The sequence below is a fragment of the Pteropus medius genome, unplaced genomic scaffold (assembly GCF_902729225.1).
Source record: "Pteropus medius unplaced genomic scaffold, Ma_sr-lr_union100, whole genome shotgun sequence".
Taxonomy (NCBI): domain Eukaryota; kingdom Metazoa; phylum Chordata; class Mammalia; order Chiroptera; family Pteropodidae; genus Pteropus; species Pteropus medius.
The window spans coordinates 18,264-34,515 of NW_024346150.1; the positions used below are offsets into that span (position 1 = coordinate 18,264).

The window sequence follows — 16,252 nt, forward strand, 5'->3', positions numbered from 1 at the left end:
ACCTTTCCTTGGAGTTGCCCTTAACCCAAACTATGACATCATAATGTTTTTGTTGTTTTATATTTGGCCAAAATATTCTGGTTTAGATACAGATATTTACAGAAGGTTGGGAAGAAGGGGACCAGGCCAGAGACGGGCAGGTGTATGTACAAGGCTGAGCTGCAAAGGGCAACAACTTCCATGTAAGGTAGGGTTTTTGTGCACGTTGGTTTCCATCTCATATGACAGTGTCCAGTTTTGATGTGTGGAGAGATGGTGGCCACTGCCTACCCAGGTACCAGCAGCAGGAGATTGTCTGACTTGGAAAGAATTGGGGTTTACAGAAGTCCAGCAGATCCTTTCTGCTCTCCTAGGAGCCAGTAAGTTCGCATCTTTCCTTTTCCCTGGGAGCAGGGGAGTGGAGATAATTCAGATTCTTCTACGTCCCTCTCTTCCCCCATGATCCCCAAAATCACATCCTCCCTTTCCATGACCCCTTCCCCATGGCCTGCCATCACCTTCATCTCCACATCCCCCCGAAGCTCTAGCTGGAAGCATCCTAGCTCATCCAGGGCATCCTTGGTGGTAGAGGAGACATGGATCTTCAGGGCTGGGATAAGATGGAGGGATGGTGGAAAGAAGAATCAAAGAAAAGGCAACAGAACTGGTGATGTCTGAGAGAGCTTTACCCAACCACCACCCCTCAAAAGGCTCTCAGTCTTCCCAGTGCCCATGCTCTAGAACCTAAATATGTCCAAGGATGGGGCAGTCAGGAACTGTGGTCTCAGATTGAGAGATTTGGAGGAACTCTGAAAAGAAGAAAAGGGCAACACAGATTGAAACTGAAGCCAGGATTGAGGGCTAATGTCTCACCTTGACCGTTAGACTCCATTCGGGAAGCAGTGTTCACCGTGTCTCCAAAAAGACAATAGCGGGGCATCTTCAGGCCAACGACCCCAGCACAGACAGGCCCTATGAAAAGAAACAGGTTGCAAGAGCCTGGGAAAAGTGGATACTAAGGCTGGAGTGAGAGTTAGCCTTACCTGTGTGTACCCCTATACGTAGCCTCAGCTGGTCATGGGGTCGGTGGCGAATGCGGAAAGAGGAAACTGCATCCAGTAATGCTAGGGCCATACGAGCAATTTCCGGGGCGTGGCGTTGACCATTTCGGCCTGGGAGACCAGATACCACCATGTAGGCATCTCCTATCGTTTCTACCTAATTGAGGGGAAATTAAAAGGTCACTTCTATCTGCATCAGTTGGAATGGGGAAGAATAGAAGGAGACAAGCTAGATACCACTATGAGTTATCCCAAAAGCCTGGGAGGCCAGAATATTGACTAGAAAAATGGGTGCCATGGTCCTGAGAATCTGGAGGGAAGGGGAAGTCAAGGGAATCTTTAAATCCTCCTGCCCCACCCAAGCGCCTGGTGTAGATTTGGTAAACGTCTGCTGAATGAATGGATACCCTGTCTGCAACAGGACAGAGACAAATAGGTTCTTCTGTCAGGAAATGAGAAAGAAGAAAACAGGGCTGACCTAAAGAGCACAGAGGCTAGTGAGGATGTCAAGCAGGCCCAGTGAAATGGCCTCAGCCTAAACTGTCAAAGGTAAGAAAGCAGGCACTTGGCTTTGTTAATTGTACTGAAGCTGTACAAGAGAATGTCCGTGTTTTTAGGAATTAAACACTAAACTCTTTAGGGATAAAGAGGCACTATGTCTGAAACTTACTCTGAAATGGTTCGGAAAATAATTTATATAGATTTTTTTTTTTTAATAAAGCAAATGAAGGAAAATATAAACAACTAGTGAATCTGGGTAAAGGTTTTATGGGAGGTCTTTGTTACAGTAATAACAGAAATGGTAGAATAAGTCCAAAGAGAAGGGACAGGAATGGATATTTATTATCTGCACAATGTTAGGCACTTTCCACAATAAATTTATTATCCCCATATTACAGATAAAACACCTAAGGCTCAGGTAGCCCGAGGCCACACAGTTAGCCACAAAGCCAATAGTCAAATCCAAATAATTTTTACTCCGAATCCCAATAAAGCCTACCCCATGCCAATTCAATAAATGACTTCAAGAAAAAGCTTTTACAATAGAGATTGTCCCTCACCCCAATAAACCATTCTGTATGATTCTTCCCATGTCTGGAGGGGATAGAGAGAAGAAAAAAAGATGGATAGGTTATATTTATACCCCCAGGCAAAATGTAGTATATAAGAGTTAAATCTTGTGATGGTTCCAATTAGGGAAGCCTAAGGAGTCACAAGAAATTAGATTGGAATGTACGGTCAGAGTGTCAGAGCCTCATTTGTCTACAAAGGGCATTCTAATACCAGGATGCTGGAGACCCAGGAGGGAAAATTGACCATGGAGCAGATAAGGTATGTGGGGTTCAGGGAGACTGGGTTTTAAAGGGGTCTTAGTAGGAGGGTAGCCCCAGCTCTCACCTTATAGACGTCAAAGTTGTCAATTATGGCATCAAAGCAGGTATACAGGTCATTAAGAAGTGTCACCACCTAATGGATGGGAAAGTTGAGGCCCTGAGACTTGTGTCAAACTTTCTAAGATTTCTTAACCCAAGAGCAAGACATGGAAACTCTAGAACAATCGTTCCTCTTATCAACAATCCCCATGCCCCAGTGAAGCTCTCCCAGATCCCTATCCTGCCCCCTAATCTCACCCAGGGCTCTCACCTGCATGGGGGTGCTCTCTGCTGACAAAGCTGTGAAGCCAACGATGTCACTGAAGTAGATGGTAACACTGTCAAAGGCCTCGGCCTGTACAGTCTCTCCCCGTTTTAACTGCTCTGCCACTGAACTAGAAAGCAAGGGTGCAGTTTGAGCCAAACTCAGAAGGAGGATAGGAGGGGAGAGAGGAAAGGAATGTATGCTGGAGCAGGCTTAACACGAAAGCTAAGCCTGTGGAGGAGAAGGAAGGTGGCTGGGAACACATTATAGTCTAGCACAAGGTAAGGTGCACGAGTGCTCCCTGGAGGTGGGAGCTAAATGTCTCAAAGTGGAATTGTTCTACATACACGTCCTGGAGCAAAGGCATGGTAGAGTAGTGACCTAAGAAGAAGGCAGCACAGCTCATTTGGAGACAGGATGAAAACAGTCTAGCCAAAAAGGTTCACTGTGGCCAGACATAACAAAGCAGGGTTCTAAGAGTTAGGAGGTGAGTTCTCAGAACACTGATGAGTCAGGATCCAACAGAGCAGAATATCAAAGGAAAATTCAGGAAGGGGGGAAAAAGTCTCACTGGGGTAGAATTTGGTAGAGTAGAGCCTCAGCCTTGCGTTTCTCCTCCAGATAGGCCTGTGTGCGTTCCTCCACCAGCTTCTCCAGGTTATTGGCATACTGCTCCATGCGCAACAGGAGGTTGTCCAGTATGCTGGTGCCACCTTCCCTAGGGGACAGGGGGAGAGGCCAGAATATGATACCTGCTCCAAGATTCTCAAGACTCCCAGGTCTTCCAACCCAACCCACCCTCTCTTGGCCCCAACCAGTCCCATCTCATCCACTCAGCCTGATGAGGCTCTATCCCCGGGAAGCCCCTGCCCCTCAGTGCCTTCTCACTTGTTAAAGCGGCGAATGAAGCCCTTAATCTGTCCAAAGTCTGGGCGTTCGGCTGCGTCCTGGGCCCAACATCGCTCCATCAGCAAAATTAACTCTTCATTCAGTTGGGTCCGGTCAATGCTGGGCCGGAAATATGGCCGCTGACCATTTCTGACCTTCTGGACAATCTCTGAGAGTGATAAAGGGTTTGGATGAAGGACAGGGCCCCCCAGGTAGAGAAGGCTGTGAGGAGTAGATTGATTCTTACCTTTGGGGCTGAGGTCCAGGCCCTCCAAGTAGAAAGGACCACTGCGAAGTGCTATCTCCTGTAAGATGATCCCAAAGCTATAGATATCCGCTTTCTGCATGCCTGTGGTTGGCAAGGGGTTCCCACTGAGCAGTTCTGGGGCAGTCCACAGCTTCTCTGAAAAAAGGGAATAGGCTGGACAAGTCCTCAAAAAGAGTATTCCCAAGCCCACCTGGGTTAATTCCCATAATGCTCGCCAATTACTATCACTCCATCTCCCTCTCCCACCCTCCCTAGGTGGAAATGATCAGGGCCGGGGAGTAATATAAAAGTGGGCTGTGAAGGAAGGCCTCACTGGCATAGAGGGCGTGACTGTCATCAGGTTCAGCAGTTGATCGGAAGCTGGCCAGGCCATAGTCTGTGATTTTGAGCACAAAACGACTATCCACCACACAGTTGGAGGACTTGAGACTCCCATGGGATGCAATAATGCTGTTATGGAGAAAGGCCATGCCCTGCGAGATACAGATCAAGTCATGGGACTGGATTGTTTCTGGTTTAGGATACCTCCTCTCCATGAGATGGGCATTAGCTAGTTGTCTAAAACAAGAAGCTAATTGTGGAAGGCACATCTTCTGAACAGTTTAGACCCAAGAATAGGAGAGTCACCCCTTCCTGGTACCATAAGCAGTTTATTGGCACCCAGGCACCAGGGATAGGAGAAATGCTTCAGAGGAGGGACAAGGGGAGCTCTCAGTTATTACCCTGGAAAAGGCAGTCAGTCTTCTGAGTAGTGAAGGTAACTTAACTATGAAGATGAACTCCAAGAATATGACACAAATGCATGGCCACTACTTAGGAAAACATAGCTTGAGACCAAAGTATCAAGTGTACCTAAATTCATCAAGGAAGACTAACCAGTTGTAAACTTTAACGTATAACCAGGTGTAGGCAAGCAAGGCAGGATAGAGGAGGAATGCGATCTATCAGAGGGTATGCTGAGCCAGAGAGAAAGTGCAGAAAATAGTAAATTAGAAAACTGAACTTCTGGCCCCAGGGGCCAGAGAGGAGGGAACCTTTGCCTATGAGGGGTGAGTGGTGCTTCCTATTATGAAAACCCCGAGACCCACCCAAGTTAGTTCAGACGGAGCAGAAAAGGATACAGTGTTGTGTGCTAACCAAAACACATCTGTGTGTTTAGCTCTGGACCTAAACAATTTATAACGCTAGTCTCTGTGAACTCTTCCTTCTTATTCCTTTTGATATCAACAAAAACTTTGGGAATCAAGTTTTTGCAAGTCTGTGAATACAGAAATGATTAGGCTTCCAGCTTTGTTCTAAATCACTTTTCCACCAAATCACTATTCTAAGAGTCATGTTTTCTTATATTTATCATCACACCTCTGGTTGGGCACCACATCAACTGTACTCAATATTTTATCTGTCATTTGATGGAAAACTTTAACAAAAAAACATTTTTAAAATAATCTCCTGATAATTAAGCAGACAAACCAAAGCCAACTTCAGACAGGATATGGGTGATCTTGTCTAAGACTAGGCTAGCTCACTGGCTATGGGACTTGCTTCTAAACATCTGTGTGCCCCGTGCAAGATTCAAATGTATACCTCCACAGATCCATGGACCTCTGGGTCACCTGAAAATAGATGAAACCTCGTATATCAGAAGATATCAAAGGTTTAGTATAATTTTCCTTGGTTTCTCTTTGTTTTACTAGTAAGTGTTATTTTTTAAATTTGTTTTCTAAACAAAAGAGCAGATATGCTAAATACTGGTCAGAAAGTAAATGATGAGAAAAAAATAGGAGATAAATATGTTTGGAGACAGTCATCTTTTCCCTGCATGAAAGCCAAAAATATTTTAATATAAGCTTTTGGAGCGAGAGAGAAAGAGAGAGAGAATATGTAAAGAGAGAATATGTAAAGAGACGTGAGATATCTAGGGCAGGAAGACAAAAATTCTCTACAAGTAAAGGACTCTTTGTGGCAGATAAAACTCATTTCCTCCAATTAAAAACCCCAGACTTTTTGTTTACCCTTTATTACTCAACCATAGGAATAAGGGGAAATAGAATGGGACTTTTAGAGGACTAGAAAGGGAAATTATAAGCAAAGAGAGAAAAATGGAGGCATTTTAAAGCAGATGAACTCTTAAGGAGAAGCAGAGAAAACTCACCTTAACAAGGTCATTAATGAGTGAATAACGAAACATCCAGTCCAAGTTGATGCTGTCATTTTCCAGAATATCCTGGCAAGTGACATGGAATAGATTATGTGATTATCCTAGATCCACTAGCTTGCACCTGCATAGAGTTGATATAACTTTGGGCCTATCCCCCCCCCCCCCCCCCCCCGTCCCCTATAATCTCCACCTATCCATCACCTGTAAACTCCCTCGAGGACAATACTCAGTGACGATGCAAATGTTGGGAGGGTCTATGCAAGCACCAATGAAGCGAGTGAGATGGTTGAACTGAACATCTCTCATCTAGGAAAGAAAGCAAGGGGCGGGGGCGGAGGTGGGGAGAAGAGAATTGAAAAAGCTAAAAATTAGATACAGAAATCTACCATTACATGAGACCTTTCTCTTAATTGTACCTACAATTTAAAGCCACTTGTAAATTAACCCCTTGCCCTCCTAGCCAATTTTACTATTCCACAGTCTTCCCCTTTACTCTTCCCTTACCCTATTTTTCCCTCACCCTCAATGCAAATGCCAGCCATTACGTACATGTTTGAGTTCAAACAGAACCTGCCGGGTCAGCTCAATGCGCTTCTTATTGACATGTTTGATTGCAACAACATTTCCCTGATGGTGGGAGTAAAAAGGGAAAAGGAAAAATTAATATCAGAAGGATTTTCTGGGTGCTAGGAATCCTGGAGAACCATGGGAGCATCCAAGAGCTCAGCTGGACATAGAGAGGAGGGTTATGAGGGGCAGAGTTTCACGGGAAGAGGTGACAGATGGGGATGAGACAGGATGAAATGGTGGGGACCAGAACAAGCGGATGACTGTTCACCTTGAAGTGACCGGTGTTGGCAAAGATCTGGTATTTCCCATGGGCTGTCATGAGCGAGCCGTAACTGGATCCCCGCTGGGGCCAAGGGCAACATGGAGGCGGAAGGATGAAAGGAACATTAGATGATGGTGGTGGTGCAGGGGCTATCATTACAGGCCAATGTGCTGGGAAAGGTCCAGGGTAGGAAAGGACAGGAACTCAGAGGGAAGCAGAGGGACAGCTGAGACAAGGGCTCACCAGTGACAGTGTGAGGCGACTGCCTGCACCTTTATGATATCGCTCTGAATTGCCAAATTGCAGCTCTTCCCAGCGAATGCGCCACAACATGCTAGCCAGCTCCTTCTCCAGCATCAGTTTTCTGTAAGGACTGCACGCCTCAGTTGACTGGCAAGCCCAATCCTACCACCCCATAAGCCCACAGTGGGGTTGCAGGGCCTTCCCTGCAGCTCTTGAGCTGCAACTGTTATACACAAGAGACAGGACTGAGAGAAAAGGTTGCATTACAGGCCCTGTGCTCATTTAACAACACAGAAGTTGAAGGTCAAAGTTATTTCTTAAAGTGGTAGCATCCATGGAAAATTGACCTTTGCCCTTGTTAAGACTCCACTCAGAATCACTAGTTAGTATACCCAGTATCGAACCAAAAGTGGGAAAACAACATCAAGGCTAAAAGACAACGAATGAGAAAGGCTGGAGAGGAGGATGTTAAGTTAAAGCGACAACCACCCAATTAAGAGCCCTGCTACCCCCACCCTGTGTTAACAGGGACCACCTGGCCTCAGCCAGAAGGCAGTGCGGCAATGCGCAGGGTTAGTGGGAAGCCCAGCACTCACCGGAAAATGAGAAAGCTGGAAACACCAAACATGATGAAGGTGATTCCTGTGCCCAGTGCCACAATTGCCAGAGTTGAAAGTGGAGCTGAAGGGGAGAGGGGGACCCTGAGAAAGACTGTGTGGAGTTGTAAGAATGGGGAAGGGGATGATGCTCAGGGCGCAGGGAGTAGGGAGATTTCTTGAAGAGAAGAAGGAGGGCAGTATAGAAGTAGAGGAAAAAAGAGAGCTAAGATGGGGAATGAGTGAGGGGCAGTAGAAGAATGCAAAGAAAAGGGAGAAAAGATTGCTCCCAGTCCCTGCACACACCCACTTTTATCACAGGACGGGTCGTCCAAGTCAAAGGCACAGGGGGGATTATCCAAGGGGGGCACCCCCTTCACCCAGGGGATAGGCCGTCCTGTCCACCAAATCTGCTTCTCGGCTCCTGAGTAGTGGGCTGCAGGCTGTGAGGAAGGAGAGAACTGGGCCCACCAGGAGAGAACTGGGTTCCCACCAGCCTCCTCCCTCAGACCCCGTTATTTGGCTACTTTTCTCCCCAACCTCTCTCCCACTCACCCACCCAGGATGCCACTCCAGCAGAGAAAATAAGTCCCTGCCTCTAGTACCTTTGATTCTGCCCCCGCTGAACCCTTGAAAGCTGAACCTGTAAAGCCCATACACTCCTCCCTGCCTCCTCCCCCATCACCTGAAAGTCCCCAGAATCCAGGTCTCCCATGGCCCACAGGACAAAATCGGTCTCCCGGTCATTGTTCTTGTCCATAACAACCAATCCAGTTACACCTAAGATAACAACGAAAAAAAAAAGTAGCCCTTCCTTTGAGATCTACCCTACGCCCCTAGTCTATCCCCTAGTCCTTCCAATTACCTCGGAGTCCATCCCTGCACCTGCTCTTAGTATGTTTCCACTTCTTCCATGTTCTCTGACCCCTACTAACTCTGCCCCCTGCCCCGGTATCTGTACCTTCTTCTGCCCACTCCACTCTCGAGCCTGATAGCAGCCCTCTGGCCTTCATCTGACCCTCGTTATTACCGTGGTATCTTCGTCCCTGCATCTTTTCCACAATTCGAAGTCCATCTTCCCGGGTGCCTCCTTCCTGTATCGTCTCGTTCAAGACTTCAGCATATAGCAGGATACCATCATAGAAACAGCCAGCGATGAGGTTCATCTGGGGGCAGTAACTTCAGCAGTGCTCTCCAAAGGTCCTGCCAAGCCCCCTTCCCCAGCCCCCTTGCCCATCGCTGGGGTCTCCTTCTACCTGTTCTCTCTTCTGGTTTGCTTTCTTCCCTCCTCTCATTCCTAAGGTGCCATCCCTACCTCACTAGACACTAGGGCAGAAGGAAAAATCCTGGATGGAAGTAGACAACCCCCAAAGTAGGGCTGGCTCCACAGCCATGGCTTGATGCTGAGTTAGGGAGATGAGCCTTTCCTCAAAGCCCAGCCTGATTCTCAGAAGAGAGAGATCTACTTACCAGGGAGGGGGCCAGCTCCACACCAAAATCTTCCCGGGCTCTTATCAGCAAACGATTCTGGAATTCCTGATACTCAGGATTTGGGGGTTCACGATATGTGATGACCAAAACTGTCTGTACCAAGAGCACATGAGGAAGAGTGAACGGGATTCAAGATGGGCATTAAGGGAAGAAAGGAAGCAAGACAGGGAAACCTGGTGAAATACACAGGATATAAAATATACATGAGTGAGTCTGAAGGCTGAGGTACTAAACTCTGTGTGTGTGCCTATGTGAGGGGCAATGGGGTACGTGTGGTGTAAGTTTAATACATCTGGGGAGAAGGAGTGGCACACCTCCATGAAAGGTAGATAGGATGGTTCTCGGAAGGTAGAGCCTGGGAAATGGAGAAAGTCAACTCCATCCCCCAAACCCTGCCCCTCATGTTCCTGAAGTCCCTACCTCCACCTAGGCCTTCATCAAGGCTGCCATAGCACTCACAGCTCCTCTGTCCCATCCTTTCTGGGTACCTATTCACTATTAAGGGCACCATTCACTGATCAACAGCTTCTCTCTGAGGTGTTAATTACTGTTAATGTTATCAGTAAAATGTTTACATTTCCATTTGGGACTTGAACACAGTGACTCCACTCAGTGAATCAAAGAGATTTCAGGTCCTATGACAACTGGGGGAACCACTCTGAGACAGTGATTCCATCTGTGAAAAGCCATGAACCCATTCATAACCTGTGTGAAATACCTACCATAAGCAGCACTGTCTGTATACTGGCATGGTCCTACACATCACTAAGTAATAGACATGTGTCACAGAAAAAAACACAGTCACACGCCCACACACATTTCACAGATAAGCCAATGACACATTTGGTCTCAGCCACGCACACATCTCACTGGCCATAAGTCTCACTGAGGTGTCTGCCTGGCTCCCACTGGCCTGACACATTTCCCCTTAACTGATGGACATACTAGCCTCCACTTCCACCTCCACCCCAGGCCTGCACAATTACTAAGGCCAGCCTCTACCTTGGATAGGAAACTGGCACCACAACTTCAGAGAAAGACTTCAGATCGATATGTTTTGTGAAATGAGACTTTGTGAAGTGATGGATTAAAATCTCGTCATTTCTACAAGTTTGTTCATTCCTGTCACAGAAAGTTTATGTAGAGACACTGGGTATACCACATATGCTCTAATATATATCAATTCATTCCAGCTAGGAAATAATGAAGTCAATTTCTAATGTATATTGATTGTATTAGACTTTTCATTGTTTGCTGTATGATATAATTATTCTTACGGGAGCGTTTGGATGCTTGATTACACACTTCTAGTACTCTACTGCTCTCAGGCAAAATTAAAAAGGAGAGCAGGACTGAGGATGGGGTTGGAGGAGTTCATTCAGTTAACACCTGCTCCAAGAATAAAAGAAAAATAGAAGGGTAGGATATTGTTGACAAACAATGTAAAAAGTCAGTAAAAAAGCTGGAAAAGATCAGGTTTAACACAATTTATGTTTTAATACAAAGGCTGATGGTAGGTTTTTAATGCTTTTTAAACACTTAGTAATTCTCTGGGTTTGTCTGTTAGACTAGCAGTTCTCAAACTGCTTGGTCTCATGACCCCTTTACACTACTAAAAGTTATTGAGGACCCCAAAGAGCTTTTGTTTATTTGGATTATATCTATCATATTTACCACATTATAAATTAAAACTGACAAGTTTTTAAAGCACAAGCACGCCCTCCATAGCTGCCAGAGTGATGACATCATCACATGTCACGTAGCCTCTGGAAAACTCCACTGTACAATCATGGAAGAATGAGAGTGACAGAGGCAAATAACACCTCAGTATAATTTTTAAAATAGTTTTGACTTTGTGGTCCCCTAAAAGGATTTCAGGGGCCCCCAGGATTCCAAGACCACACTTTTAAAAATCCTACGCTAGACTCTGTTTTGCTGTGGTTACTGACTACTAAAAAGAAAAAGAACCTCCAGAGAGTTTCTGTGCTTGCTCGAGAACTAAAGACAGGACAAAAAAGGTAAGTAATTGTGTCCCATTTCACAGTGGACCCCAGGTGAAAAAAAAAAAAAGCAAAGGCTGCCCAAAATGGGCTCACAGTAGGTGCCAACGCCTGCCTCTGCCTGTGGGCCCACCCACACTGAGATCTGCTCTGCAGTAACAGGAGGCACTGTCAACTGTGGCATAAAAAGACAATTCCAAAGAATTGTCTCCAGAAAAGGTTCAGTCTTACATGCAGCCCTTAGTTAAGTGCTTATTTCCATCTGGCTATCGGTGTCCCCCTTCCGTAACCCATCTCATGCTAGGTTGTGACCTCCACCTGGGTTTCTGACCCTGTAGCCCTCAAATGCTCAGCCTGGGCCTCTGGATCCTTAGAGCCAAGTCATTTGCTTATTTAGTTCCACTACATCTGCTTATTCCCCGTATCCTAGTTGATCATCTTGGTTTATAGTACCTGCCAGCTCTACTCCTGTCAAGACGAATTCCTAGCCCTCTTCCCTCTCCAGTATACACCTTAATTCAATTCAATGAATTTGTGGTTGGCACATGGAATACAGAGATGAGCATGACTCCTGCTCTCGAGCAGCTAGCTACCCAAAATGAGCTGGGACCTTTTCCTTGAGCACGACACCCTCCTGGTAAAGCTTCTGGCATATGTATTAAGGACTCCTCACCTCTACTGCCACCTTTTCCAGACTGGCCTGGTCTGGGACCCCAGTGGGCCAGGTATTTCTGGGGTAGGGTATTCACTCTGCTTTTACATCCTTGGCTGGAACTGACCACCCAACTTCCCTCACCTTTGCCCTGCTTCAGCACTGGGAAAGGATGAGCACAGCATTGCCAGAGAATCCCTCATCACCCCCTCACCCCATCCTGCCCCAAAGCCTTGGCTTTCTCAGCATATTCTTGACTGCCTGTTTCCCCTTCTGTCATATTGTAGCAAATTCTCCCTTTCTTTTTCTGTCCAAATAATGCCTACAGTAAGTAGGAGAACTGAGAGTTAATTTATGTAACTGAATGTTAGCTAACTAGAACCCTCCGCTCCCTACCCTAAGTGGTGGGGCTCCACTGGCTGGTAGGAATTCTCACACAAGAAAGAGAGATGTTCCTTCCACAAAAAGAATACAGCTCAGAAGGCTATGGAGTCCTCCCATCTGGAAGGGTCATAGAGAACTTCCCTGGCCATACTAGCTAAGGTGCAATCCCCTCAGTATTCTCTTCTGATACCACTCTACCCTTTTTTTTTTAAGTCACACATCACAATTTGTTCCGTTTGTATTTATTTGCTTATTTGTTTCATGTCTGTCCTACTAAATGTAAGCTCCAAAAAGGCAGGGCCTACATCTGTTATGGTCGCCACCGTATACCACTGGTACCTAGCACAGTGACTGGTACATAATATGTGCTCAATAAACACTAATAGACTGAGTCTGTCTTCAAATCAATCAAACGCTGACTGAATAACGTGTAAGTTCTATAGGAGACGGAATTAAGCACAAGGGGAAACTCAGTCCATTTTGGGAATTCAGTTTCCTTGAAGGGAAAGTAACTGGTCTGAGTCTTGAAGAATACATAAGCATTATCCAGACGGACAAAGGTGAGATGGTTGTTTTAGGCACAAGCTAGAGCGTAACAAAACCTGTCTGCCAATATCCATGTTCAGGTGTAACAGTCACAGACTCATACTCTGGCATGCAACAGATAATGCCATTCACAGTCAGACACATACTGGTCAATCACAATCACATATATAATCACAGCCACATAAAACCTTACTCACCCAAGTCCAGCCCTTGTACACAACTACTTAGAGTCAAAGAGTCTCAGATATGAAAGGAACCGAAGGTTATTTCATACACTATCTCAAATCCTTTTTAGGAAAAGGAGACATATGGATAAATAAGAAATACTCATGTATATAAGTTAGTGAAAAATTCATGGGAGGATCAGGGAACAATTCATGGGTATGATTTTGAGAAGCAGAGATTCGGAGCAAGGGAAGGAAGAGTATTCCAGACAAAGGATCAAAGAGCACAAAGGCGAGGTGGGGTGCAGGGAGGCCTGGGGTCAGGGGCTGGAGTATTCAGGCATGAAGCGCACATGAAAAAGTGGGTTGAGAACAGATTGTAGAAGGTCTTAAATGCCATGTTAAGGAGTCAGGACTTTTATTCTGTAGGAAATAACTCACTGACAGTTTTGAGCAGAGCAGTGAAATGAACAGAGTCATCTATTTTCCCTACAAATTGTTTCTCAAATACATTTCCTTCCATTCCTGCTATCATCACCTGAAATGCAAGCCCATTTCACCTCACTCCACTGTAGGTGGAATCACTGCCTCTAGCCACCGCCTCTTCCAATCCAACCTGAATTGTCATCGTGTTTCTCTTCACAAAAAAATCTAAAGGATTCCCACATTCAAGTCCAAGTGCCTTACTCGTAGATTCAGAGCTCTCCACAATCTAATTATACTTTGCAACATTATTTCCTATATCTGCTTCAGGTGAATCCTTCTTTCTTGTTAGGTCAGTACCTTCTTGGTCCCTCAAACATGCTCATTCTTATCTTCTCTTTGCTCAAACTGCGTGAATCCTCTCTCTCACACTCTGACTAGGAATATGATATCTATCTTTCAAGTCACAGTAGAGTCTTACTTCCTTTCTAGAAGCCTTCCCTAATCTCAGCCACAATGACTCTCCTTCCTCTGAAACACTAAAGTTCTTAGTGTCTGTTCCAGGACACATAATCATATCCTTTCTCGCACTTGTATCTAACTGTACCACGTTATGCCTCGCCTTTCCAGAAAGGATGGAAGCTCTCTCATGGGCTGGGACCAGATCTTTTCCTGAACTTTTCTCCCCAACACTATAGGCTACTACTGGCGCTTAGGAAAGTGAGTGTTCTGAGATCTTGGGAGGTAGCCTTGTTTGGCAGACACACTGAGAAAGTCACAAATGTGGGGAAGTAAGGAAAAATGATATAAGACTCGAAAAGCCTCTGTTCATTTCACTCCTGAAGTTCACAATTCCTGTCCTGTTCTCAGGGTTTCTGCGGGGTCTTGTGAGAGACAGAGAATCTCCAAAGATGCTCCTCTTCCCACATCCCCTTCCATATGGGCTCAAATGATACCTGAAAGGCCTCTCTGAGGGCCTGGGCCTGTTCCCAAGTGCGATTGTCCTGCCAGGGCCGGCCTGTAGAGCGCGTGGGGCCTGCATGGAGACTCTCCCCAAAGACATCCAGGTAAAAGAAGACATAATCCCCATTGGTCAGGTTCTCCCTCTGGGCCTGCAGCAGGATTTCATGCAGCATCTCCAGAGGGCCACAGATATACACAACTGGGAACAGGTATACAACAGAGGGGCACCCTGAGAACATATCCAGGTCCCCACACAGCCCCCTCTCTAAACCATCTGCATTTCCCTCTTTAGCAAGAAAGAGAGTGACTTAACCTATCCACCACCCAACAGATGCTCCCCGTCCCTCCTCCCTTGGAGTCTATGTCATAAGTACCCTGGGGCCATATGGACCATCTGGCAGAGGTCAGAACCTGACCAGACCCCAGAGGAAGGGAGCTATCAGCCTGAAGGCCCTCCTTTTCCCAGAGCCCTGCCTGCTGCTCCCCACCTAGCCCTCCTCACTCTCCCATTCTGCTCTGCCTTTCTCTATGCTCAAAAGCACTGGCTGCTCGGAATTTCTCTCAGTGTCAGCTTTATCTGTCTTTCCCAATCCAATCTGCTGAACCCCAAAACCCATGTATACAGTCATCACTATTTTAGTAATTTATTATATATAGACCCACACTATAAGAGGTTTTGGTGCCCCAGTCTGAGAAGTCTCTTTTCACAGATAGTTATTCATTTTGGAGTGGCCATCGACCACACTCACCATTCTAGGGCACTCGCATGGCCCCTCAAATTCAATCTTCCAATCCTACATCCTCCCTTGACACAAGCTTCACCCTTCATGCTATCTCATTCCTTGTTTACACCTGCCTATGCCGTCCGCAAGCTCCCCTATCATAATGCCTTAGCCCTCTCACAGGTGATCTGTCCACATGTGCTGCTTGAGCCCTACCACCACGTACACTCTTGAATGCCTGCCTCCATCTAGTTTCCCAGCACTGAAGTCCAGGGATACAGCGACCCTCCTCCCGACCCTAAAATAGCCCAGGCCACACTCACTGCGCCCGTTGGACCGGATGAAGTGGGTGGCCTGCTCAGGGCCCCCTGGCTCACGGGCATACACCTGGTGCTGCACACTGAGGTTGCTGTCCTGCAGGGCCTCAAAGACGCCCTCGATGGTGAAGTAGTGAGGCCGGTCATCTGTGCGGGCATCCAGATACAGCAAGGCAGCACGGGCAGTCCAATTGAAGTGCCCGTGTAATGTCACTACAAACTCACCCAGCTTGGGAGCAGAGGGACCAGTGCGCACCAGGGTTCGATAATGCTCATTCTTAGCAGCAAAACCAGAGGCCACAGCACCCGCAGTCAGCAGGGGAAGGCGCCAATGAGAGGCAAAGCGGGCCACAGAGGCAGCGGGGTACACACAACCAGGGCCCAACAGAAGGTCAGGGTCATGGTACAGCTTGAGGTCCACAGCGCGCAGCGGTGCCAGGTACTCAGAGCAGGCGCCATCTAGTTCAGAGCTGACAAACCGCAGGTCCACGGGCAGTGCCCGGCCCAGTGCCTCCACAGCTAGTGCCACAGCAGGACCTACCCGTGGCCAGGCCCAGGCATAGCTCAGGTTGTGTTCTGGCAGCACTACCGCCAGCGTCAGGTTCCGAGCCAAGGGAGGACGCACCCCACCTGCCAGGGCTGCCACCACCAGCAGGAGTGATGGCAATGCCATGGGGAGAAAGCAGCAGCCCCACCGCCCCCAGAACCTGGGGCCACTGTGGCCTACTGGGGAGGCACAGGCACCACCCAGCCTGGAACCTGGGGAAATCAGGAAGATTTAGTGAGGATAAGCTAGGTAGGCTGAGATACAAAAGTGGTGGGGCGGGACAGGAGGAAGAGATGGGAGGAAGACCAGGGGATGGGTAAGGAGTGGGTCGGCTTGCCTAGGGTAAGGACCGAGGACTAAGAGCAGGGTGGCAGGAGGAG

General features: G+C 47.0%; 1 protein-coding gene across 7 annotated transcripts; it reads right to left on the reverse strand.

Moving 5' to 3' along the window:
• Window positions 1-41: 41 nt before the first annotated feature.
• NPR2 (natriuretic peptide receptor 2) lies at window positions 42-16,246 on the reverse strand. 7 transcript variants are annotated; one of them, XM_039875399.1, is made up of 22 exons: window positions 15,332-16,242; window positions 14,280-14,485; window positions 9,134-9,247; window positions 8,694-8,829; window positions 8,349-8,443; window positions 7,974-8,106; window positions 7,664-7,748; window positions 7,068-7,188; window positions 6,831-6,905; window positions 6,542-6,619; window positions 6,194-6,298; window positions 5,987-6,058; window positions 4,148-4,307; window positions 3,814-3,969; window positions 3,567-3,735; window positions 3,250-3,396; window positions 2,685-2,808; window positions 2,439-2,507; window positions 1,023-1,197; window positions 853-951; window positions 498-589; window positions 42-383 (listed from the first exon to the last, which is right to left on the reverse strand). In XM_039875399.1, the coding sequence occupies exons 1-22, from the start codon at window positions 15,996-15,998 to the stop codon at window positions 318-320; spliced, it is 3,144 nt and encodes a 1,047-aa protein (XP_039731333.1). In that variant the 5' UTR covers window positions 15,999-16,242; the 3' UTR covers window positions 42-317. The 7 variants fall into 7 exon arrangements, with proteins under 7 accessions (XP_039731333.1, XP_039731334.1, XP_039731330.1 ...); XM_039875396.1 differs by having other exon boundaries at window positions 45-383; window positions 7,068-7,197; window positions 7,974-8,124; window positions 15,332-16,246; XM_039875398.1 differs by having other exon boundaries at window positions 45-383; window positions 7,068-7,197; window positions 15,332-15,998.
• Window positions 16,247-16,252: the final 6 nt, after the last annotated feature.

Excerpts from the sequence above, each read along its gene's own strand:
- NPR2 (XM_039875396.1), bottom strand. The coding sequence starts at position 15,998 with ATGGCATTGCCATCACTCCTGCTGGTGGTGGCAGCCCTGGCAGGTGGG. Across the intron at positions 7,749-7,973 it reads CGACCCGTCCTGTGATAAAA|CTCCACTTTCAACTCTGGCA; the intron begins GTGGGTGTGTGC and ends TCTCCCCTTCAG. Across the intron at positions 6,059-6,193 it reads GTCCTCGAGGGAGTTTACAG|GATATTCTGGAAAATGACAG; the intron begins GTGATGGATAGG and ends GTCACTTGCCAG.